The sequence below is a fragment of the Anolis sagrei genome, chromosome 11 (assembly GCF_037176765.1).
Source record: "Anolis sagrei isolate rAnoSag1 chromosome 11, rAnoSag1.mat, whole genome shotgun sequence".
Classification (NCBI taxonomy): domain Eukaryota; kingdom Metazoa; phylum Chordata; class Lepidosauria; order Squamata; family Dactyloidae; genus Anolis; species Anolis sagrei.
Genome location: NC_090031.1, coordinates 7505001 through 7532500, shown reverse-complemented (window position 1 = coordinate 7532500; position 27500 = coordinate 7505001). Strand labels below are relative to the sequence as shown.

The 27500-nt window shown below is 40.6% G+C and overlaps 1 protein-coding gene across 2 annotated transcripts in view; it reads right to left on the bottom strand.

Moving 5' to 3' along the window:
- The window catches only part of LMX1B (LIM homeobox transcription factor 1 beta), a 227484-nt gene that overhangs the window by 190662 nt on the left and 9322 nt on the right, over positions 1 to 27500 (bottom strand). For both annotated transcript variants that reach the window (XM_067471839.1, XM_067471838.1), the window contains exon 2: positions 25955 to 26153. In XM_067471839.1, the coding sequence (XP_067327940.1) occupies positions 25955 to 26153 (199 nt within the window). The remainder of the gene's footprint in view (positions 1 to 25954; positions 26154 to 27500) is intronic.

Here is a 27500-nt window from a genome sequence, read left to right as displayed (position 1 = left end):
CTCCCTGAGGGGACTCGGGGTGGTTTCCAACACATATGGCAAACATTCAATGCCAACAAAGAGACATATATGTAACAGATTGCATCAAAACATAACACACCACAGAAAATCCCATCAATGCTATGGAATCACAGAGTTGTCGTTTTACAAGGTCTGTAGCCTCTCTGCCAAAGACTCACCAAACTACTACAACTCCCAAGATCCCATAGCATTGATTAAGCAATGATTAATTGATTCGTCCCAAAGAAATGGGAAATTATTGTTTCCATTTGATGTTTGATGTTTTGTCTTGTGTCTGTTATAACAGGCTGTGCTTTTTATTTAAATTTAGTTTATTAAATTTTGTTTGTACCTGTCCGAACATATCTCTTTCTATGTTCCACCTATCTATTTACTTATTTATTTACTTCACTTATATATCGCAATTCTCAGCCCAAGGGAGTTTAAGATCTTCTGGAGATGTCCTGCTCTCGGCCCTGCCCCTGTCACAAACACGGTTGGTGGGGATGAGGGACAGGGCCTTCTTGGTGGTGGCCCCCCGCCTGTGGAATTTGCTCCCCGGGAAAATTAGGTCATCTCCATCCCTCCTCTCCTTTAGAAAGAAATTAAAAATGTGGATGTGGGACCAGGCCTTTGGGTAATCTTGCAGACTTGGCGATGATAATGACGACAATTGCTATGGAAATGGTTTATAGACAAGCTTAATGGAGACTACAATTACAGAACTTGGCGCGACGACGGCCACTAGACTTGCTGCCTTTTTAATAGACTTTATTGCATTAATTTAATGATTTAACTATTTATAATGATTGATTTTGATGTTTATTTTATTGTATTTTACGCGTAGGCATTGATTATGTGCCGGCTGGAAGCCGCCCTGAGTCCACCCCTAGGGAGTTGAGAAAGGCGGGCTACAAATACCCGAAATAAATAAATAAATAAATAAATAAATCATAGAATCATAGAATCAAAGAGTTGGAAGAGACCTCATGGGCCATCCAGTCCAACCCCATTCTGCCAAGAAGCAGGAATATTGCATTCAAATCACCCCTGACAGATGGCCATCCAGCCTCTGCTTAAAAGCTTCCAAAGAAGGAGCCTCCACCACACTCCGGGGCAGAGAGTTCCACTGCTGAACGGCTCTCACAGTCAGGAAGTTCTTCCTAATGTTCAGATGGAATCTCCTCTCTTGTAGTTTGAAGCCATTGCTCCGCGTCCTAGTCTCCAAGGAAGCAGAAAACAAGCTTGCTCCCTCCTCCCTGTGGCTTCCTCTCACATATTTATACATGGCTATCATATCTCCTCTCAGCCTTCTCTTCTTCAGGCTAAACATGCCCAATTCCCTAAGCCGCTCCTCATAGGGCTTGTTCTCCAGACCCTTGATCATTTTAGTCGCCCTCCTCTGGACACATTCCAGCTTGTCAATATCTCTCTTGAATTGTGGTGCCCAGAATTGGACACAATATTCCAGATGTGGTCTAACCAAAGCAGAATAGAGCATGGGGAGCATTACTTCCTTAGATCTAGACACTCTGCTCCTATTGATGCAGGCCAAAATCCCATTGGCTTTTTTTGCCGCCACATCACATTGTTGACTCATGTTTAACTTGTTGTCCAGGAGGACTCCAAGATCTTTTTCACACGTACTGCTCTCGAGCCAGGCATTGTCCCCCATTCTGTATTTTTGCATTTCATTTTTCCTGCCAAAGTGGAGTATCTTGCATTTGTCACTGTTGACCTTCATTTTGTTAGTTTTGGCCAATCATCTCTCTAATCTGTCAAGATCGTTTTGAATTCTGCTCCTGTCCTCTGGACTATTGGCTATCCCTCCCAATTTGGTGTCGTCTGCAAACTTGATGATCCTGCCTTCTAGCCCTTCATCTAAGTCGTTAATAAAGATGTTGAACAGGACCGGGCCCAGGATGGAACCCTGCGGCACTACGCTCGTCACTTCTTTCCAAGATGAAGAGGAAGCATTAGTGAGCACTCTCTGTGTTCGTCCACTTAACCAATTCCAGATCCACCTCACCGTAGTTTTGCCTAGCCCACATTGGACTAGTTTCCTTGCCAGAAGGTCATGGGGGACCTTGTCGAAGGCCTTCCTGAAATCCAGGTACGCTACATCCACGGCATTCCCCGCATCTATCCAGCTTGTAGCTCTATCGAAGAAAGAGATCAGATTAGTCTGGCATGACTTGTTTTTGATAAATCCATGTTGACTATTAGTGATGACTGCATTTGTTTCTAAGTGTTTGCAGACCGCTTCCTTAACAATCTTTTCCAGAATCTTGCCCGGTATCGACGTGAGGCTGACCGGGCTTTTGGGTTGTATAAATTTTGTTAGTATGGATGCATTGTTGTTGTATTCGGGCACTTAATGTTTGCCTTTTATGTTTGGAACCCGCTCTTTGGGGAGATAGAGAGAAATTTATTTATTTATTTATTTATTATTTATTTGCTGCATTTGTTGACCGCCGTTCTCAGCCCTGGGGCGACTCACGGCGGTGTACAACATATAAAAGACAATTTACAATAGAGCAATAACGAAAAATCAACATATCACTAATACACAATAATATAATTACACTAAATAATCCATTACTGCTCAAGCAGGGAGCTTTGAGATGGTAGAACAGAAGCTCTCCGATGCTCTAGGCGCTCTTACTGCCTATTACAGGGAAAACCATCTGATCCCTAATCCATCTAAAACACAGACATGCGCCTTTCACCTTAAGAACAGACAAGCATCCCGAGCTCTGAGGATTACCTGGGAAGGAATCTCACTGGAGCATTGCAGCACACCCAAATACCTGGGAGTCACTTTGGACCGTGCTCTGACCTACAAGAAGCATTGCCTGAACATCAAACAAAAAGTGGGCGCTAGAAACAACATCATACGAAAGCTGACTGGCACAACCTGGGGATCACAACCAGACACAGTGAAGACATCTGCCCTTGCGCTATGCTACTCTGCTGCTGAGTATGCATGCCCAGTGTGGAACACATCTCACCACACTAAAACAGTAGATGTGGCTCTTAACGAGACATGCCGCATTATCACAGGGTGTCTGCGACCCACACCACTGGAGAAATTACACTGCTTAGCCGGTATTGCACCACCTGACATCCGCCGGGAAGTAGCAGCCAATAGTGAAAGGACCAAGGCAGAGACATCTCCAGCTCATCCCCTGTTTGGGTATCAGCCAGCACGCCAACGACTTAAATCAAGACATAGTTTTCTTAGATCTACAGAGACACTCGCTGGAACACCCCAGCAAGCGAGAGTCCAAAAGTGGCAGGCCCAAACCCAGCACCTCAATTCATGGGTGATACCAGATGAGAGACTCCCCCCTGGGCACTCAGAAGACTGGGCGACTTGGAAGGCGCTGAACAGATTGCGCTCTGGCACCACGAGATGCAGAGCCAATCTTAAGAAATGGGGCTACAGGGTGGAATCCTCGGCATGCGAGTGCGGAGAAGAGCAAACCACTGACCACCTGCTGCAATGCACCCTGAGCCCTGCCACATGCACGATGGAGGACCTTCTTGCGGCAACCCCAGAGGCACTCCAAGTGGCCAGATACTGGTCAAAGGACATTTAACCAAATACCAAATTTTGCAAAATCTGTATGGTTTTTTTTTTTCTCTTTCTTTCTTCTTTTTTCTTTTCTTTTTAATCTCTGTGTTTGTTTTGCTCTGTTAGAATTGTAATACAATGGTTGCTGATGACACGATAAATACTAAATAATCCGCTCCGTCTCATCGTCGAATCGTAACCAATCTCGTAATCCATATTCCGTTCCAGTTGTCATTACCAATTAATGCAGCACTCAGTTAAATGCCTTCTCAAATAGCCATGTCTTTAGGCTCTTTCGGAAGGACATAAGGGAGGGCGCCTGTCTGATGTCAACAGGGAGGGTGTTCCACAGCCGGGGGGCCACCACCGAGAAGGCCCTCTCTCTCGTCCCCGCCAGGCGTGCCTGTGAAGCAGGCGGGATCGAGAGAAGGGCCTCCCCAGACGATCTCAAGGCCCTCGTGGGCTCATAGGCCAAGATGCGGTCCGAAAGGTATTTTGGGCCGGAACCGTTTAGGGCTTTGTAGGATAGCACCAGCACCTTAAATTGGGCCCGGTAGCAAATCGGCAGCCAGTGGAGCTGGAACAACAAGGGCGTTGTATGCTCCCTGCATCCTGCTCCTGTTAGTAACATGGCTGCCGCGTGCTGGACTAGCTGAAGCTTCCGGGCCGTCTTCAAGGGCAGCCCCACGTAGAGAGCGTTGCAGTAGTCAAGGCGGGATGTGACCAGAGCGTATACCACCGTGGCCAAGTCAGACTTCCCGAGGTTATTATTATTATTATTATTGAGCCATAGAAGTTCAAGTGGTGTCCAACTGCATTCATTCTGCAATACAGTACAGATCAGTCATGAGCAAACTTTGTCCGTTCAGGTGTTTTGGACTTCAATTCCCACAATTCCTAACAGCGGATCTCCCAATTCCGCTGAAGTGGCTGAAGGGGAAAAAGTAAAGGCTCTGATGCTGCTAGGAATTGTGGGAGTTGAAGTCCAAAACACTTGGAAGGCTGAAGTTTGCCCATCCCTGGTATCGATGCACCCTGAAGCGCTTGATCTTGGTCCCGATCTTATCTGAGCGTTTTGCAGATGTGGAGCGAATTTCGGGTGATAAATTGCATTTTCGGCACACCTTTGATCTCGGCACCTGCATTCCATTCCTCGGCATTCCAAACAGCTCCCAATAACCTCCTTCATTATTTTCCCAAAGCGAGAGCCTCCTTTCTCACACCCTCCTCCTTCAAAGGGAAAGCGCATATATAATTTCTTTTCCCCGCTCGCCTGCCTTAAAATTATCCAGGTGGGACGACGTTATTCCAGCCGAAAACATTTTTTATGGATACCGGGGATTTATTTCATTTCATTTTATTTAAATTTTCGGGTTCGACATGTTTCCCTAGCTGGAGAACTTGGCTATTTTCCCGCATATTTACAACATGATCCTGAATGCATTTCGTTACGAACTTGGGGGGTACGTAATACGTATTACCTGGAAAATAATACGTCTGAAATTATGACTCCCCAGACATTTGGAGGAAAATTATATACGTTGGATTGGTTATATTAAAAAATCTGTTAGGTTCCCAATTATTTTCATCTTATTAAAAGCAGGACAATTGCTTTTCAATACGTTGCAATTTTCTGTTGCTAAATCAGAACGGGATCCATTATGGTTTGAAAACATATTAGCGAATCGTTACTCATTTCGTCCAAACGAATTTCAAAATTAAACATGTGTTGAAGCATTTTGCAGACGGTAATGCAAAGGAACACATTTTCGCCAGATGAAAACGCAAAATCATAATTCTACCTTCTGTTCAAATGAACACGTTTTCCCGATAACTGGGTTCGCAAAGTATTCGTATCGCTTCGATTTCCTTCTACAAAATTCCCCTTGATTCTGTTTACTTCCAACACTTCAGATTGGCCATTATTGTCAATTAATCAACCATTAACGAAGTTGTTTTCGTGTCAGGAAAACAACAAGTCTCTCCTGGTGTGAGAGAATTGGCCGTCTGCAAGGACGTTACCCAGGGGACACCCAGATGTTTTGATGTTTTACCATCCTTGTGGGAGGCTTCTCTCATGCCCCCGACACTTCAGATTGGCTATTACTGTCAATTAATCAATCATTAACTATTTTATTTCAGTTTCAGGAGTGACTTAAGAAACTACAAGTCGCTTCTGGTGTGAGAGAATTGGCCATCTGCAAGGATGTTACCCAGGGGACGTCCAGATGTTTTGATACTTTACCATCCTTGATATTTTACCATCTCATGTCCCCGACACTACAAGGTTGGCTATTATTGTCAATTAATCCATCATTAATGTTTTTTTTTCATGTCAGGAGCGACTTGAGAAACTACAAGTCGCTTCTAGTGTGAGAGAATTGGCCGTCTGCAAGGACGTTACCCAGGGGACGTCCAGATGTTTTGATATTTTACCATCCTTGTGGGAGGCTTCTCTCATGTCCCCGACACTTCAGATTGCCTATTATCATCAATTAATCAATCATTAATTATTTTTTTCATTTCAGGAGCGACTTGAGAAACTACAAGTCGCTTCTGGTGTGAGAGAATTGGCTGTCTGCAAGGACGTTACCCAGGGATGCCCAGATGTTTTGATGTTTTACCATCCTTGTGGGAGGCTTCTCTCATGTCCCCGACACTTCAGATTGGCTATTATTGTCAATTAATCAATCTTTTTTTTCATTTCAGGAGTGACTTGAGAAACTACAAGTTGCTTCTGGTATGAGAGAATTGGCTGTCTGCAAGGACATTACTCAGGAGACACCTGGATGTTTTGATGTTTTACCATCCTTGTGGGAGGCTTCTCTCATGCCCCCGACACTTCAGATTGGCTATTATTGTCAATTAATCAACCATTCACAAAGTTGTTTTTCATGTCAGGAGCGACTTGATAAACTACAAGTCACTTCTGGTGTGTGGCCATCTGCAAGGACATTACCCAGGGAACACCCAGCTGTTTTGATATTTTACCATCCTTGTGGGAGGCTTCTCTCATGTCCCCGATACTTCAGATTGGATATTATTGTCAATTAATCAATCATTAACAAAAAAATTCGTTTCAGGAGCGACTTGAGAAACTACAAGTCTCTCCTGGTGTGAGAGAATTGGCCGTCTGCAAGGACGTTACCCAAGGGACACCCGGGTGTTTTGATATTTTACCATCCTTGTGGGAGGCTTCTCTCATGGCCCCGATACTTCAGATTGGCTATTATTGTCAATTAATCCATCATTAATTATTTTTTCTTCATGTCAGGAGCGACTTGAGAAACTACAAGTCGCTTCTGGTGTGAGAGAATTGGCCGTCTGCAAGGACGTTACCCAGGGGACGTCCAGATGTTTTGATATTTTACCATCCTTGTGGGAGGCTTCTCTCATGTCCCCGACACTTCAGATTGGCTATTATTGTCAATTAATCCATCATTAATGATTTTTTTTCATGTCAGGAGCAACTTGAGAAATTATAAGTCGCTTCTGGTGTGAGAGAATTGGCCGTCTGCAAGGACGTTATCCAGGGGACGCCCAGATGTTTTGATATTTTACCATCTTTGTGGGAGGCTTCTCTCATGTCCCCGATACTTCAGATTGGATATTATTGTCAATTAATCAATCATTAACAAAAAAAATTCGTTTCAGGAGCGACTTGAGAAACTACAAGTCGCTTCTGGTGTGAGAGAATTGGCCGTCTGCAAGGACATTACCCAGGGGACACCCAGATGTTTTGATATTTTACCATCCTTGATATTTTACCATCTCATGTCCCCGACACTTCAAGATTGGCTATTATTGTCAATTAATAAATCATTAACCAATTTTTTTTCATGTCAGGAGCAACTTGAGAAACTACAAGTCGCTTCTGGTGTGAGAGAATTGGCCATCTGCAAGGACGTTACCCAGGGGACACCCAGATGTTTTGAAATTTTACCATCCTTGTGGGAGGCTTCTCTCGTGTCCCTGCATGGGGACCTTGAGCTGACAGAGGGAGCTCATCCACGCTCTACCCAGATTCGAACCTCCAACCTGTCAATCATCAGTACTGCCGATACAAGGGTTTAACGCACTGCGTCACCAGAAGCAGTTGATTGAGTGTACAGAAACAGCTAATAATGGCACCATGAAAGCGAACAAGCAATGATCGAGGTTATCTAAAACCTTGAAGACCTCAATGGTGGATCAGGTGGAAGGTAGCATGATATGTGTTACAATGGCTATGAAGGCAGAAGAAGGCTGCAACAGACCGAGAAGCCATCATCCTCATCGTGTTAACCATGCCATTGGTTGGGACCCTCACTTTGTGAAGACTATGTCCTGATCGGCTGTACACCAACCTCCACAGATTAGAAAAACGCATGCACAGGTATCTTCTGAGAAAATAAAAAACTTGGAAGGCCCTCATACTCAGACAATGAGGTGTTGCCTAAGTCAATGGTTCTTAACCTTCTTAAAGCTGTGACCACTTAATACAGTTCCCTATGTCATGGTGACCACCCAACCAGAACTGTCATTTGGCTACTGTTAGGAATTGCAATGTAAATATCGGATATGCAGGATGTATTTTCATTCACTGGACCAAATTTGGCACAAATACCCAATACGCCCAAATTTGAATACTGGTGTGGTTGGGGGAGGGGTTTGGGAGTTGTAGTTCCTGGAATTCATAGATCCCCTGCCATCAAAGAGCATTCTGAACTTCACCAACGATGGAATTGAACCAAACTTGGCACATAGGACTCACATGACCAACAGAAAATACTGGAAGGGTTTGGCAGATATTGACCTTGAATTTTGGAGTTGTAGTTCACCTACATCCAGAGAGCACAGTGGACTCAAACAATGAGGGATCTGGACCTATCTTTGCACAAATCCTCAATATGGCCAATGAGAACACTGGTGGAGTTTTGGGAAAATAGACCTTTACATTTGGGAGTTGTAGTTTCTGGGATTTATAGTTCACCTTCAATCAAAGAGCATTCTGAACTTCACCAACGATGGAACTGAACCAAACTTGGCACATAGGACTCCCATGACCAACAGAAAATACTAGAAGTGTTTGATTGTCATTGACCTTGAGTTTTGGAGTTGTAGTTCACCTACATCCAGAGAGCACAGTGGACTCACATAGATCTGGACCAAACTTGGCACTGATACTCAATAGGCCCAAATGTGAACACTGGTGGAGTTTGGGGAAAATAGACCTTGACATTTGGGAGTTGTATTTGCTGGGATTTATAGTGCGGCTACAATCAAAGAGCATTTTGAACCCTATCAATGATAGAATTGGGCCAAACTTCCCACACAGAACCCCCATTACCAACAGAAAATACTGTGTATTGTCGAAGGCTTTCATGGCCGGAATCACTGGGTTGTTGTAGGGTTTTTTCGGGCTGTATGGCCATGGTCTACAGCCCGAAAAAAGAAACCTACAACAACCCAGAAAATACTGTGTTTTCTGATAGTCTTTGGAGACCTCTCTGACACCCCCTCGTGACCCCCCAGGGGTCCCGACCCCCAGGTTGAGAAACGCTGGTCTAAGTGAAGTGGAACCCTTAAAAGGCAATCCCTGTGAAGGGTATCAAGACAATCTTTCACCAAACAGCACGATGCCAACAGGACTGAAGACCAACAAGTCGGAGGTTTGAATCTGGGGAGAGCGCAGATGAGCTCCCTCTTTCAGCTTCAGCTCCCCATGTGGGGACATCAGAGAAGCCTCCCATAAGGATGGTAAAACATCAAAACATCAGGGCAACATCCCCTGGGCAACGTCCTTGCAGAAGGCCAATTCTCTCATACCAGAAGCAACTTTCTCAAGTCTCTCCAAACAAAACAAAATAAAACAGCAATATTTTTGATCCATTATTACATTTATGATCATGGAGAAACAACAGATATGAAGGCCCAAATTAGAGCTGGAACTGTCCGAAAAAGTGTAACAGAAAATAACTCATGCTTAAATACAATTTTCTCCAAAACAATGTACAATTTTCTCCAAAACGGTGTCCAAATTCGCAATGCAAATATTTTTCGTGCACGGGCCTAGGAATGCATTTCTATTTCCAAGATCACAACAATCTATGTACGGCTTGGAATAAAATCCCACGGAAGGCGTTTCGGACGAGTTTAACGATCACAACAACCTCTAGCTCACTTGGAATCAAACTTCAAAGGACTATTTGAAAGATCGCAACTATCTCCTTCTAAATACAAAATTCCACGGAATAAATTTCGGATTATTCGAAAGATCCCGGCCATCTCTATATCACTTGGAAGACCATTCCAAGGAGTAGATTTCTGACTGTTTGCAAGAGCATCACAATCTCACGGTTACATGGAATACAACTAAGGAAACCAAGAAAGGGACAAGGCGCTGGATTTTGCAGAAAACTCCGCTTTCATTGCGCATGGCTGCCTTTTGTGAAATGAAATCAGGCTGGCTAAAAGGAGAAAGCGGGGAGAGAGAGACACACACACTGATTTACTGTGCCTTTTTGCTCCTTTGCTTCCTGCGGCTGCTTTTTTCCGCCGCTCTCGAGCCACGGAGCCGGCCCAGCGGGCGACCATGTCGTGTCAATCGAGGTGCTGTGATCTAACAAAAAGCCAACATGTTGATATCTTTTTATTCCTTCTCCGCCGTGGATACCGCCGCCCTTGGGGGCTGCGGCTACCTTCGCCGGTTACGCTCTAATTACAACTACACTTCGTGCTCATCGTCTCCAAACTATGAGGAATTTGGAATATACAAATAACACATCTCGATGCACAAATTGTGCCCCAAATGTTGCACAGAGCCTAGGACTATATTTCTTCAATTCTTTGTTTTGTTTTAGTTTCTGGTGTGAGAGAATTGGCCGTCTGCAAGGACGTTGCCCGGATGTTTTGTTTTCATTTTTGAGAAACTGCGAGTTGTTTCTGGTGTGAGAGAATTGACCGTCTGCAAGGACATTGCCCGGACATTTTGTTTTCGTTTTTGAGAAACTGCAGGTCGTTTCTGGTGTGAGAGAATTGGCCGTCTGCAAGGACGTTGCCCAGATGTTTTGTTTTCATTTTTGAGAAACTGCAAGTTGTTTCTGGTGTGAGAGAATTGGCCATCTGCAAGGACGTTGCCCGGATGTTTTGTTTTCATTTTTGAGAAACTGCAAGTCCCTTCTAGTGTGAGAGAATTGGCTGTCTGCAAGGACGTTGCTCGGATGTTTTGTTTTTTAAAAAACTGCAAGTCGTTTCTGGTGTGAGGGAATTGGCCGTCTGCAAAAACAAAACGTCTGGGCAACGTCCTTGCAGATGGCCAATTCTCTCACACCAGAAATCGAAAACAAAATTGCCCGAACATTTTGTTTTCGTTTTTGAGAAACTGCAAGTCGCTTCTGGTGTGAGAGAATTGGCTGTGGGCAAGGACATTGTCCAGATGTTTTGTTTTTGTTTTTGAGAAACTGCAAGTCGTTTCTGGTGTGAGGGAATTGGCCGTCGGCAAGGACGTTGCCCGGATGTTTTACCACCCTGTGGAAAGCTTCTCTCATGTCCCTGCATGAGAAGCTGGAGCAGACAGATGGTGGCTCACCCTGCTCCTCAAATTTGGACCACTAGCCTTTCGGTCAGCAGCCCTGCTGGCACAAGGGTGTAAACTATTTTGCTATCGGGAGCTACTTGTCATCGATAGTAAGTTGCTCACTAATTTCAGTAACAACAACAATATAGGCACCTCTGATGGCGCAGTGGGTTAAACCCTTGTGCTGGCAGAACTGAAGACCGACAGGTCGGAGGTTCGAATCTGGGGACAGCGTGAACGAGCTCCTTCTGTCAGCTGCAGCTCCTCATGTAAAACCCTTGTGTCACTAGGACTGAAGACCGACAGGTTGTAGGTTCGAATCTGGGGACAGCATGAATGAGCTCCTTCTGTCAGCTCCAGCTCCTCATGTAAAACCCTTGTGCCAGCAGGACTGAAGACCGACAGGTCGGAGGTTCGAATCTGGGGAGTGTGGATGAGCTCCTTCTGTCAGCTCCAACTCCCCATGCAGGGACATGAGAGAAGCCTCCCACAAGGATGCTAAAACATCAAAACATCCCCTGGGCAACGTCCTTGTAGACAGCGAATTCTCTCACTCCAGAAGCGACTTGCAGTTTCTCAAGTTGCTCCTGACATAAAAAAAACCAAGAATATTATATATACGACTCGTGATTCTAAGACATACTTTTAATACTTTTAATAATAATACTGCTTGTAGTTGTTTATTAAAGCTTAGACTTTAGGCTATTTGCATACAAGTAAATACAATATAATACTATATCACAGTGTTGTTGTTGTTGTTGTTGTTAGCAGAAATGCCCTGCTTTTTTCTCCAGGTTGGGAAATATAATACAATTAAAAACGTATCAGCGATATAAGAGAATTAAACTAAATATATACTCCGCTAATGTGCTGCTGGTTTCCAACTGCTTCCTATTGTATCAAACGTTATAATATTTTCTAATGAGCAGAAAGCAATGAGATTACAGAAAGACTATATTACAGGATAGAATAATACTAATGACAATAATAATAATAATAATAATAATAATAATCAGCTGCGAAAGGCCACCCAACTCGGATCTGCATTATTTGCCAATACGTCACATAGTCCTAAACATTTGGGAAGTGTACGACGTGTGATCCAATACAAAAGCCAGCATGGTGGCCTTGTTTGGTGTGTACTCATCTTGTTGTGCATATAATAATAACAACAACAACAACAACAACAACAACAATAATAATAATAATAAATCACACAGTCCTAGACACTTGGGATGTGTACGACGTGTGATCCAATACAATAGCCAGCAGAGTGTCTGCTGTGGACTCATCTTGTTGTGTTTCAAATAATAATAATAATAATAATAATAATAATAATAATAATAATAATATCACACAGTCTTAGACACTTGGTTAAGTGTCTGACGTGTGTTCCAATACAAAAGCCAGCATGGTGACCTTGTTTGGTGTGTACTCATCTTGTTGTGTATCTAATAATAATAATAATAATAATAATAATAATAATAAATCACACAATCCTAGACATTTGGGATGTTTACGACGTGTGATCCAATACAACAGCCAGCAGAGTGTTTGCTGTGGACTCATCTTGTGTTTATAATAATAATAATAATAATAATAATAATAAACCACACAGTCCTAGACACTTGGGAAGTGTCCGACGTGTGATCCAATACAAAAGCCAGCATGGTGATCTTGTTTACTGTGTACTCATCTTGTTGTGTATCTAATAATAATAATAATAATAATAATAATAATAATAATAACAATAATAAGTCACACAGTCCTAGACATTTGGGAAGTGTCTGACATGTGTTCCAATACAAAAGCCAGCATGATGACCTTATTTGCTGTGTACTCATCTTGTTGTGTATCTAATAATAATAATAATAATAATAATAATAATAATAATAAGTCACACAGTCCTAGACATTTGGGAAGTGTCCAACATGTGATTCAATTCAACAGCCAGCAGAGTGTCTGCTGTGGACTCACCTTGTTGTGTTTCTAATAATAATAATAATAATAATAATAATAAGTCACTTTACTCTCTTACAAGAGACTAAAAGCGGCTATGTTCAAACAATACAATTTCTAATATGCTTTCTCACTGTCTTAAGATTCGCCATCACTTCTCAGACATTCATAAAATTCGACTGCATTCCTGAAATCCATACGGGGAAAGGAATTAAGAACTCGGCTGGACTCCTTTCCAAGTCAACATGCATCAGTAAATAAGCTTCAGCCCTCGTCTTCATCCACATGTGACTATTAACGCCGTAGCAAACATCGGAAATGGCCGAAAGTCAACATCCCCCACTTGGATGCCTTTTCGGTTGATGCCTCACCAAATTAATCCATCATTTCAACGCTCGCCTCGTTTCTCTCTGTTTTAGCCGTCTGCGAGATATGGGTTGTGTTATTCAACAATTTCATGCATTTCTGTAATATGGAAATAGCCGGACTGTACCTAAATACATTCACATGTTTTCAATACAGTATGCTTCCCTTTCCTGGCAATACGAAGCCAACTTGCAACGGATGGTATACAAAGGGTCAACTGAAATTTGTCATCATCCACCAGGAGTGACATGGCTACTTATCAAAGCAAACTTATCCATTTGTATCGTTAACTAATGAAATTTTCACCCAAAAATTACAAAAAGCTACACTTTGTGTATGTGATAGAGCAGGGGTCCTCAAACTATGGCCCGGGGGCCGAATACGGCCCTCCAAGGTCATTTACTTGGCCCTTGCTCAGCGTCAATGTACGTTTGAAATGACTTGAAAGTACACAACAACAACAATCCTGTCTCATCAGCCAAAAGCAGGCCCACACTTCCCAATGAAATACTAATAAGTTTATATTTGTTAAAATTGTTCTTCATTTTAATTATTGTATTGTTCTAAAGTGTTTTTTGCACTACTACTACTACTAATAATAATAATAATAAACCTTTATTTATAACCCGCTACCATCTCCTGAAGGACTCGGTGCGGCTTACAAGAAGCCAAACCCAAATACATCAGTAAAAACAGCAACAATAGCAATACAGACAATACATAAACTCATAAACAAAGCAATAAACAGTAACAATAACACCACAACACATTAAGAACTTATGGCAGGGCCAAATGTAATATTTTTTTTTTAAATGCTGGGTATGACAAGGTGACATATAACTAGGATAGGTATTTGGAGAGAGATGGAGCGAGCAGGCAATCCTGGATCATTAGTAAAGTGCGATTAGGGACATGTTGCTTAGGGTTTCCTTATTCTGGGAAGGCACACTGGAACAACCATGTTTTCAGGCTCCTCTTCAAGACTGCCAGAGTTGGGGCATGCCTAATGTCCTTGGGGAGTGAGTGCCAGAGTCGAGGGGCCACCACCGAGAAGGCCCTGTCCCTCGTCCCCACCAATCACGCTTGCGATGAAGGTGGGATCGTAAGTAGGGCCTCTCCAGATGGACGAAGAGATTGTGTGGGTTCATACACAGACTGCCAGAGTTGGGGCATGCCTAATGTCCTTGGGGAGCGAGTTCCAGAGTCGAGGGGCCACCACTGAGAAGGCCCTGTCCCTCGTCCCCACCAATCACGCTTGCGATGAAGGTGGGATCGTAAGTAGTGCCTCTCCAGATGAACGAAGAGATCATGTGGGTTCATACACAGAGATGCGGTCATGCAGGTAATAAGACACGTGCACTGTGCATAGAAATTCAATCTTTTTTTTTTCAAATTATAATCCGGCCCTCCAACAGTTTGAGGGACTGACATCAACTTTAGATCCAGTTTGGTTATTTAGAGTGCTGATTCAGAAAATTGCATTGGATAGACCACATCAGCTCTTGGATAGACCACATCAGCTCTAGTTTCTGATACAGAACATATACCATCCAGTGGTCACCATCTTGGGAACGATGGGAACGAGGGAGAGAGCCTTCTCCTCTGTGGCTCCCCGACTCTGGAATGCATTGCCTGGTGAGATTAGGCAAGCTCCCACCCTAGAAACCTTTAAGAAGAACCTCAAAACTTGGCTGTTCCGTTGTGCCTTTGGAGAGGGATCTCACATCTCCATTTGTAGCTCCCCTCATTACGTTTGTCCCCATATTGCACCAACTCCTGTCTGTACGAAGGCCTGTCTCCACTACTCGTCATTTATGAGTCTCTCCCTCTGTTTTATTTCTATCTCATCCTGAGTTTTTATCATTGTCTCTTGCACATGTGGCCCGCCCATTGCGATTGTGTTTGATTTTTCACTGCATTATTTTTGCATTGTTTATTGTATTTTTATGTTTTACTAGCCGTCCCCCGCCACACGTTGCTGTGGCCCAGTCTATGTATATGTATTTGTGTGTGTATATATTCATGCATGTGTGTTTTTGTATATATGTGGTTTTGCGCATGCATTGTAATGTATTTTTTTGTGTTTTTTGGCTTCTAAAGTCTCTTCTGCTGTGTTTTTCAGTATTTTCATGAGTGATGGTCACTTGTTGCCCTGATAGGTGTATTGTGTCCAAATTTGGTGTCAATTCGTCCAGTGGTTTTTGAGTTATATTAATCCCACAAACGAACATTACATTTTTATTTATATACATGTGGCCACTTCTAAGCAGCATCTCAGTGAAAGTGTTCTTTTCTGTTGCTATATATGGGACTTCGTGTGTTATGTCAACTTATTTGTACCTATCACCACTAGAACCACAGTTGGCTTCTTTCACTAGATGTACCGATTATTGCGGTTGTTTCCCAGCAATATCCTCATTCTAAACTCTTCTCATTTGTGTCTAAGTGGGTGGCTGAGATGGTGACGCTTTTGCTTTTGGATGCCTCAACATACGAAAACTTTGTCCCATGCACAAAATGATTTAACATATTTATAAACCCTTTTTCCTAGTTCCAACAGACCTCACTACCTCTGAGGATGCTTGCCATAGATGCAGGCAAAACGTCAGGAGAGAATGCCTCTAGAACATGGCCATACAGCCCAAAAAAACCTACAACCACCCATTTAACATATTGTCTATAGTGTTACAATCCGGCTATGTGTTTAGGTATATTTGAAACATATATAGATTCCCATTTCATAGATACCGCCGTATTGGTATATATGTGATATTCCAAAAAATCTGAAATCCCAAACATCTTTGCTCTCAAGCATTTCGGACGAGTGATATTCAACGTGTATGAAATCACAGAATCACAAAGGTTATCCATTTTTATGTATATACTAGCCGTCCTCTGCCATGCGTTGCTGTGGCCCAGTCTGTATATATGTGTTTTGTGTGTATATATATATGTGGTTTTGTGTATGCGTTGTAATGTATTTTTATTTTTTGGCTTTTTCAGTCCATTCCACTATGTTTTCCAGTGTTTTTATGAGTAATGGTCACTCACTGACCTGATAGGTGTTTTGTGTCCAAATTTGGTGTCAATTCGTCCAGTGGTTTTTGAGTTATGTTAATCCAACAAACGAACATTACATTTTTATTTATATAGATTTTGGTATCGATGGGAATCCTGGACCAAAATGTCAGTGAATACCAAACTCCTACTGTTTACATACACAAAGACATTTTTATTTATATAGATGTATTGAATGTATAACCTGTTTTTTTTTCCTCCCGTCTGAAAAAATAAATAAATCTGAAATCCCAAACACGTTTGCTCCCATCCATTTTGGATAAGGGAGAGTCCTCCTTGTGTTGAATCCTGATTGTTTAGTTGGATCTCGAATTAATTCCAAAATTGTGGCAAGGAGAACGACACCTTTACTGTCCGATGGTTCATTGTATGCAAAATTTTATTCTGCGCGCAATTTTTTAAAATATCGTGTTAACATTTTAGCTTTATTGTATAAGTTGTATAGGAAGCATAAATGAATTTCATTTTTCTCACTACAAAAGTATTCCAAAATATTTCCGATCCCAACTTGTATAAGCTGCTCTGAGACCCTTTCGGGGTGAGAAGGGCGGCATATAAATATCGTAAATAAATGAATGAATAAATATATTGTTCTGAAGTCCTACGTGAGATAAAGGAGAGTCCTTCTGTATTGAATCCTGATCATTTAGATGGTCTCAAATGAATTCCAAAATTGTGGCATGAAGAGTGACACCTCTGCTATCCGATGGTTCATTGTATGCAAAATTTTGTTCTGCGCGCAATTTTTTTTAAAATATTGTGTTAACGCTGTATTGTATAAGTTGTATAGGAAGCATAAATGAATTCCATTTTCTCACTACAAAGGTATTCCAAAATAATTCCGATCCCAACTTGTATAAGCTGCTCTGAGACCCTTTCGGAGGGGAAAGGGCAGCATATAAATGTCGTAAATAAATAAATTGTTCTGAAATCCTACGTGAGATAAGGGAGAGTCCTTCTGTATTGAAGCCAGACCATTTAGATGGTCTCGAATTAATTCCAAAATTGTGGCATGGAGAGTGACACCTTTGCTATCCGATGGTTCATTGTACGCAAAATTTTGTTTTGTGCACATTTTTAAAAAATATTGCATTAACATTTTAGCCTTTAAGATAAGTGATATAGGAAGCATAAATTTCATTTTCCCCACTATAGGAATATTCCAAAATATTTCTGATCCTAACCTGTATGTTGTCCTGAAGTCCTACATGAGAAAAGAGTAATCAGATAGATCAAGAAAGGGATCCTTTCCCAACTCAACGAAAAAAAATGAACGTTACCGAATAGCACCAAAGCACTCAATCCAATGTCTAATTTTGCAATACTCCCAAATATTTGTTCTGCCTCAAAAACTAGCTTAGATAGAATAGTTTAGTATACATTCCCTTGGTTTTCTCCTCTTGGAGATGGGAGTTGAATGCCTTTGAAATCGGCAAGATGCGTTGCGGAGGGCGAGCATGTCTGTTGATTAAGGCCAGACTTCTTTGCCCGAGCTGAATGACACACTGAGAAGTGTCACTGTGTTTCTGAAAAAAGGAGGGATATTAATCCCCAAGTATTCGGAGCCAGAAGTTATAACCCCGGCCACATTTATTTGCGGCACATCTTGTTACCGACGGCCACCCGGTTTCCATGGCAAGGCATTTGGGGCCTGTCGCTATGAAGTACGCATAGTTGTTCTCCTCCCTACCGACATCTCCCCCCTCCTCTTCCCTCCGCAAGCTTCACTTCAGGATCTTTTGGGAAACCTCCTGAATGTCAGACAAAGGAGGGATGTACACCCAGAGATGTCGTCTTTTGTTCACCGCCAGACTACTTGTGGAGCCATATTATGTTGCCCCGATTGAAGTGACCATGTTCTACCCCACTCTCCACACAAAGAGGGCCTTAAATTTTAGTGACAAGCATGAAGTGGAGGAGAAGGGAAGAGAGGGAGGGAAGAAAGGCGATGGAGAGGAGAGAGGAGGGAATCCGCCTCCGGGCAAAAGGAGCCCACAACAAATAAAAGATCTGGCACCTTGAAATGTCGCTTGGAGACAGGCGACCATTCCAATTGGGAGCTTGAAAGCTTTCTCACCCCATGACGCACACCAGCAAGAAGATCCTTGCCTCGAGGAACTCACATAAGCTGGTTTTATTGCTCTATCTATCTATCTGTCTGTCTATCTGTCCAGTCAGCGGACAAAACCAATGATGATCCCAACAACGCTGGCTCAATTGCTGAACTGATGGGTCAACATGGAAGTCAACTGCATTGTTTCCATGGGTCTAATTGAGAATTCACAAACAGATATCCCTTAAATAAATCCCGACGGCCTTTATCATCCCCTAAAATCCCAATCTACACATTCCTTTATTTCATATTTTCTTGAAGAACCTCAATGTCCAACACTATCTATGTAGAGCTGTGGTTGCCAACTGTTGGTCCTCCCGACTGTTGGTCCTCCTAACAGCTGAAATTTATGAAAGTTGAAGTCCAAATCAATTGGAGGACTAAAGGTTGGGAACCACTGATGTAGAGCTTCTGCATCCCATACATTCTGGTTCTCTGTGGTTACAATCAGGTCCTTAAAACTGTGGGAAGAAGCTATTTTAGAGGTATCATGAATAGAAGATGTGCCTTATTTGACCTTTCTACACACCAAATGACTATGCCTGTGGTAGAACAATTAAGTTGACTTAGAACGATAAAGATCCAAACCAAAGACTATGTGGACTCTTCTCTACCATTCACACAGAGCTGGAGTTGATCCTAAGCTTAGATCTGGCTGATCTGAAGGCCTGTTTTCCAAGAGCGAATCCTGCCATCTCTAGACAGAAATGCCTATTTATATGTTTCCAACCAACTAAATTCCCCTTGGCCTTCTCTTCTCCCTCATCTTTATCCTTGAGCTGAGGTGCCCTCATTGATACCATTGAAAGAAAACGCAACTCATCTGCCATTATGACTCTCCAAAGTCATAAATACAACATGCTAGACGAAAGATATAACACAGAGAGTGACAGGGTTGAGACTCAGAGGCCAATGAATTTGCACAGGGAACAACTTCACATCTTCCACAGGTTCTTCACAGTCCATGCTACATCTCCACTCCCCCTTGGCATCTCCTTCCTTGCTTTTCTGAGAGAGTCGCTGCCCATTCCTATCCCCTTTGGCATCCCTACTGCTGCACCTAAAGAATTCTTCCCAAGGCAGATGCTGCTGATTCAGCCATAAATGCTAGAGTGGCCAAAACTCTCTGGGTGGAAAGGTTTCATGGCCTCGGGCAACCTAAAGGAGTGGAGGCCCCAAGTGGAAGAGGCTCCATGATGGCTCTTTTGGGCCTACTGTGTCCTACTTGGACAACTGGAGGACACTCATTGAGTCAACTCTGAATCACATGGAGTCAGCTGGAGGACACCTACTGAGATTCATAAGGAGTCAAGTAGAGGACACTCACTGAGTCAACATTGAGTCTGATTTAGCCATAAATGCTGGAGTGGCCAAAACTCTCTGAGTGGAAAGGTTTCATAGCCTCGGGCTGTCTGAAGGAGTGGAGGCCCCAAGTGGAAGAAACTCCATGATGGCTCCTTTGGGCCTACTGTGTCCTTCTTGGACAACTGCAGGACACTCACTGAGTCAACACTGAATCACAAGGAGTCAACTGGAGAACACTTATTGAGTTCCATAAGGAGTCAAGTGGAGGACACTCATTGAGTCAACATTGAGTCTGATATGGAGTCAACTAGATGACACACATTGTGTCAACACTAAGTCCCATATGGAGTGAAGTGGAAGACATTCATTGACTTAACATTGAGTACAATATGGAGTCAATTAGATGACACCCATTGAGTCAATGTTGAGTACTATATGGAATTAAGTGGAGGACACTCACTGGCTTAACATTGAGTCCAATATGGAGTCAATTAGATGACACTCATTAAGTCAACATTAAGTCCCATATGGAGAGAAGTGGAGGACTGTCATTGACTTAACATTGAGTCCAAAATGGAGTCAATTAGATGACACTCATTAAGTCAACGTTGAGTCCTATATGGAATTAAGTGGAGGGCACTCACTGACTTAACATTGAGTCCAATATGGGGTCAATTAGATGACACTCATTGAGTCAGTACTGAGTCCCATATGGAGTCAAGTGGAGGATACTCATTGAGTCAGTGCCATATGGATCCAGTGGAGGATATTCACTGAGTCAACACTGAGTCCCATATGGAGTAAATGGAGGACACTCACTGAATCAGCATTTACTCTCATATGGATTCAAGTGGAAGATACTCATCGCATCAACACAGAGTCCCATATGGAGTCAACTGGAGAACAATAATTGAGACACATATGGAGTAAATGGAGGGCACTCCTTGATTCAACACTGACTCTCATATGGAGTCAAGTGAAGAACACTTATTGTCCCAACATTGAGTCCCATACTAGTCAAGTCAATATTGAGGCCCATATGTAGTCAACACTTAAGTAAAACTCACAGATGGGATGGCTCTACTCTTGTAGTAAAGTGGGGCATGCAATGCAGGGTTGAAGAGGAAAAGGAGAGGAACGAGAAGAAGAAAAGAGAAGAGGGTAAGAGAAAGAAAGACTGAAGAAGAGGAGAAAAAGGGAGGGAGGCGGGCAAGAAATGAGGAAGGGGGGCAAGAAAAAGAAGGGAAGGAAGGGAGAGGGAAGAAGGAAGGGTAGAAAGAAAGAAATGAAAAAGGGAGGCGGGCAAGATATGAGAAAGGGGGCAAGAAAAAGAAGGGAAGGAAGGAAGAGGGAAGAAGGAAGGGTAGAAAGAAAGAAATGAATGGAGGGGAAGGAAGGAAGGAAGGAAGGAAGGAAGGAAGGAAGGAAGGAAGGAAGGAAGGAAGGAAGGGAAACAAAGAGAAGAAAGGAAAGGAAGGGGCGAAAGAAAGAAAATAAGGGAATGGAAGGATAGAATGAAAGAAAGAAGGATGGAAGAACAAGCAAGAGAGGAAGAGCAAGGAAGGATAGAGAGACATAAAAGACCAGGAAGGGAATGAAAGAAGAAGCAGAGAAGGCAAAAGGAGGAAAGGAAAGGAAAGGAAAGGAAAGGAAAGCAAAGGAAAGCAAAGGAAAGGAAAGGAAAGGAAAGGAAGGGAAGGGAAGGGAAGGGAAGGGAAGGGAAGGGAAAGGGAGGGGGAGAGAGGAAGGAAGGAAGAAAGGAAGGAAGGAAGGAAGGAAGGAAGGAAGGAAGGAAGGAGAGAGGGAGGGAGGGAGGGAGAGAAGAAAAGGAAGAATGAAACAAGAGGGGAAAGAGGAATGGGAAAGGCAAAAAGAAGGAGAGAGTGGGAAAGAAAAGGCGAAGAAGGAACAAAAGCCCTGCCGCTTCTCCTTTCTCTGAGCAGCCAAAGTCATCCTGGCCGGATTTGTTTAGCTTTTGAAATCGGTTTGACATTTGAAATCGGATTCCAACCAACCCCGACACCCGCCTTAACCGGATTCAAACCGAACCGAACCATTCCAAGCTCCTAATATTATTATTATTTCGGAGTTTTCCATAAAACTCTTCCTCTCCCGCCCACAAAAAAATCCTAAATCAAAACTGCCAAATTAGGGCTTTTAACCTGCATTAAATCCGATTTAATGCGTGCCGTGTGGACGCGGATCCGATTTGGCCGGGTTTCTCGGGCTCTTTCTCTCAAGGAGAATACTATACTTTCTAATAATAATAATAATAATAATAAGAAGAAGAAGAAGAAGAAGAAGAAGAAGAAGAAGAAGAAGATAAGAATAAATAATATAATATAGAGAGGCAAATATAATAATAATAAATATATTATATTATATTATATTATATTATATTATATTATATTATATTATATTATATTATTTAGAGGCAAATATAATAATGGATATTATATTATATTATATTATATTATATTATATTATATATAGAGGCAAATATAATAATAATAATCTATTATATATAGCGGCAAAAATATAATCTATTATAATAATTCATAATTTATATTATGCTATATTATAAACGAATATATAAATAATATAAATATAAATATAAGGAGAATAATTCTACTATACTTTTATTATTAATAATAATAATAATAATAATAATAATTTAATTAGAAATATGATATATAGGAGCAAATATAATATATTATAAACGAAAATATAAATAATATAAATATAAATATAAGGAGAAAAAGTCTACTATAGTTTCATTATTATTATTAATAATAATAATATAATTAATAATATGATATATAGGGGCAAATATAATAATAATTTATATTATATTATATTATATTTAGAGGCAAATATAATAATAATATACTATTGTATTACAGAGAAAGGCAAATAATATAATATATAGAGGCAAATATATTACATTATATTATAATATATACAGAGGCAAATATAATATAATAATTCATAATTTATGTTATGTTACATTATAAACGAAAATATAAATAATATAAATATAAATATAATACTTCTACTATACTTTTATTATTATTAATAATAATAATAATAATATGATATATAGTGGTAAATATAATAATAATAATAATAATAATAATACACTATTATAGAGAAAAGCAAATAATATAATATATAGAGGCAAATATATTACATTATATTACAATATATACAGAGGCAAATATAATAATACACTATTATATTATATATAGAGGCAAATATAATATAATAATAATAATTAATAATTAATATTGTAAACGAAAATATAAATAATATAAATATTATATTATTATATTATTATATTATATTATTATATTATATTATATTATATTATATTATATTATATTATATTATATTGATGCAAACTCTATTTTTCTTAGATACATAGATAGATAGATAGATAGATAGATAGATAGATAGATGTAGGCAGACGAAAATATAATATATTTTCCAGAGCTTTTTCAATGGCAGTGATGCCATTTCTCAAAGCCTTTTGTCCTACTCTCTCTGCCTTATTGGAATGTATTTCTCAGATTCCAATCCGAGGCGCCTCTGAGAAGAATTTGCCCCCCAAAAAAGACAACAAACCCCCCTTTCCTCTGAATGGGCGAGAGTTATTCCCTCCAAACAGTCCAAGAGATTGCATTGCCACTGCCTTTCCTGGGAAGCATTCCCACCCGCCTGCCTGCCTCTCTTTGGGCTTGCACTCAAGGAAGGTTTTTGCACCGAGTCTTAGGCAAAATAGACATGGTTATGGCTCGGGTTTGCTTCAAAGGACAGACTATCCCTTCCTACTACTACTACTACTCATAATAATAATAATAGTAATAATAATACAGATTTTTTTCGGCGGAACAAAGCAAGCTTGTAGGCTTCCCTCCCCTCCACATTGACCACCAAAGCCATTCACAAACTGCCCATCAAATCGCCTTCTGTGAATTCGGCTAGAAATATTTCCAATGGTTTTTTTTTTTTTAAAGGCCTAATGTTGTGTGTACATTTTTATTCTATTTTAGTCGGCGGGCGGAAAACAAATGTTATTCCACACTGAAACGCAATTTTCCTTGCCTTAAAGGGGGAATCTAGTCCGGTAGGACTATCTATCTATCTATCTATCTATCTATCTATCTATCTATCTATCTATCTATCCATCTCTCTCTCTCTCTCTCTATCTATCTATCTATCTATCTATCTATCTTTCCATCTGTCTCTATTTATCTATCTTTCCATGTATCTTTCCATGTATATTTCTATCTACCTTTCCATCCCTCCATCTGTCTGTCTGTCTATCTATCTACCCTTACATCCATCTTTCTTTCTTTCTTTCTTTCTTTCTTTCTATTTTTCTATCTATCTATCTATCTATCTATCTATCTACCTCTTTCCATCTGTCTGTCTATATATCTATCTTTCCATGTATCTTTCTATCTATCTTTCCATTCCTCCATCCCTCTATCTATCTATCTATCTATCTATCTAGTATCTATCTATCTACCTACCTACCCATCCATCCATCTTTCTATTTATCTATCTTTCCATGTATCTTTCTATCTTTCCGGTCCTCCATTCATCCCTCCATCCATCCATCCATCCATCTATCTATTTCTCTATCTATCTGTCTGTCTGTCTGTCTACCTATCTACCTATCTTTCCATCTGTCTATTAATCTATCTTTCCATCTATCTATCTATCTATCTATCTATCTATCTATCTATCTATCTATCTATCTATCCCTCTCTCTCCCTTTCTCTCTATCTACCTAGCTTTCTATCTTTCTTTCTACCTTACTTTCTATTTCTCTATCTACCTAGCTTTCCATCTGTCTATCTATTTATCTATCTTTCCATGTATCTTTCTATTTTTCCATCCCTTCATCCCTCCATCCATCCATCTTTCTTTCTTTCTATTTCTCTATCTATCTATCTATCTATCTACCTACCTACCTACTATTTATTTTTCTATCTATTTTTCTATCGATATCTATCTATTTTTTCTATCTATGTCTGTCTCTTTCTTTTTTCTATCTCTATATCTATCTTTCTACCTATCCTTCTATCCTTCTATCTCTATCTATCTATCTATCTATCTATCTATCTATCTATCTATCTATTGGTGTTCTGCATTACATTGCTTTCTTTCCAACTATATAATCATGCTTTTAACTGCTTTGAAGGCCAAAAGTAGGGAGGTTCCCAGGGGTTGGCTTGGTCTGAACTGCTATATAATGCATTTCAATCCAGCAGCAGACAGTAAAATAAAATAAGTAAAAATTAAATTAAATTAAAAAGTTAAAATAGAATAAAGGAATAATAAAATAAAATAAGTAAAAATTAAATTAAATTAAAAAGTAAAAATAAAGTAAACATAAAATAAAGGAATAATAAAATAAAATAAAAGTGTGTGTATAAGTATATATATAAAATGTGTGTGTGTATGCACAATGAATTGTGTTGGCCATTGTGTTGTGATTAATAATAATAATAATAATAATAATAATAATAATAATAATAATAATAAATGTTGGCCTGTCTATTGTTAATAGTAATACTCTGGTCCACACCCTATTATTATTATTATTACTACTGTATATGGTTGGAAAAAAAATCCCGACAAAGGAACCCTGACGTCATGAGGAACACGCATGGCGTCATCAGAGCCTGAGCCAATCCCCAGCCAAGAAGGGGCTGCCATGACGCCTGACGTCACACAATCCCTGACGTCAGAATGCACTCAAACATAATAATAGTGATGGATTGGAAGGCATAATGGGGAGGGGGGATGGTTAACAATGGACTCCAAAATTTGCATTCTATGGTCAATAGTTGGTCAACAGTTGGGTTGTAGTTGGTCAACAGTTGGGTTCTGGGTTCAATGGGAGAGCAACATAGTGCGCGACAGGGGTCTACACACATTAATGCAGCTCCAGTTCGGATAATCCGACTAGGGCGGAGGAGGGACTTACTGTTGGTAGTCTTGCTTGCAGTAGAGCTTTCTGTCTCGGAAGTAGCAGCTGGTGGTGAGCGCCTGCTGGCAGACGGCGCAGTGTAGACACTCCTCGTGCCAGGAGGAGTCGTTGACGCGCATCAGGAACCGGTCCGAGATGGGCCGCTGGCAGCCCTCGCACACCGAGGAGGAGGAGGCCGGGTGCTGGCAGTCCGAGCCTGAGAGAGAGAGCAGGGAAGGCCGGCTATTAGAAAGGGGCTCGACACGCATCTCCGACTCGCATTCACACGTGCAGCGCCCAAAGACGCGTCCTCGCCCGAGCAGGAAGCCAGATTGTATTATTGTGTAGAGGAAGGACATCCAGGAGAGCACTGGCTAAAGCTGTGCTCTCTTATAAATAATAATAATAATAATAATAATAATAATAATAAATAAGAGTGCAATTCCATCTGTACTATTGTGTAGAGAATTGGCTAAGGCTTTGCTCAAATAATAATAATAATAATAATAATAATAATAATAATTAATAAGAGTGCAATTACATCTGTATTATTGTGTAAATGATTGGCTAAGGCTGTGCTCAATTAATAATAATAATAATAATAATAATAATAATAATAAATAAGTGTGTATTATTGTGTAGAGAAAGGACATTGAGCATTGCCTAAAGCTGTGCTCAATTAATAATAATGATGATGATGATGATGATAATAATAATAAATAGGAGTGTATTATTGTGTAGAGAAAGGACATTGAGCATTGGCTAAAGCTGTCCTCTGTTGTAATATTATATTATTATTATTATTATAAATAAGAGAGCAATTGCATGTATTATTGTGTAGAAGAGAAAGGACATCGAGTATTGGCTAAAGCTGTGCTCTATTATTATTATTATTATTTAATAATAATAATAATAATAATAATAAATAAGAGAGCAATTGTATAGCAATTGCACCAAGCAGGCCAAAAGGCAGGGCTAACAGAGGGAGGGCTAACAGTTGAGGCACCCATATATGTATTGGCAGGTGAAGTAATCATAACAACAACAACAACAACAACACACTGGCCAACACATATATTGGTGTTTCTACTGCCTCTTAGTATAGTTGGCCTGCTTGGTGCAACTGCTATGCAATAGCTTTCTTATTTATTTATTTGCTGTTGTTGTTTTGTTCTTGTTGTTATTATTATTTAGTAAGAATAATAATAATAATAATAATAATAATACACTGGCCAAGACATATATTGTTGCTTCTACTGTTAGCCCTGCCTCTGGGTATTGCTTAGTGCAATTGCTATGCAATAGCTTTCTTATTTATTTATTTGCTGCTGTTGTTCTTGTTATATAATAATAATAATAATAATAATAATAATAATAATATGTGTGTTGGGCAGTGTGTTGTTGTTGTTGTGATTACTACACTGGCCAACAATTATTATGATTATGATTATGATTATTACTATTATTATTTGAAACACCACAAGATGAGTCCACAGCAGACACTCTGCTGGCTGTTGAATTGGATCACACATCAGACACTTCCCAAGTGTCTAGGACTGTGTGA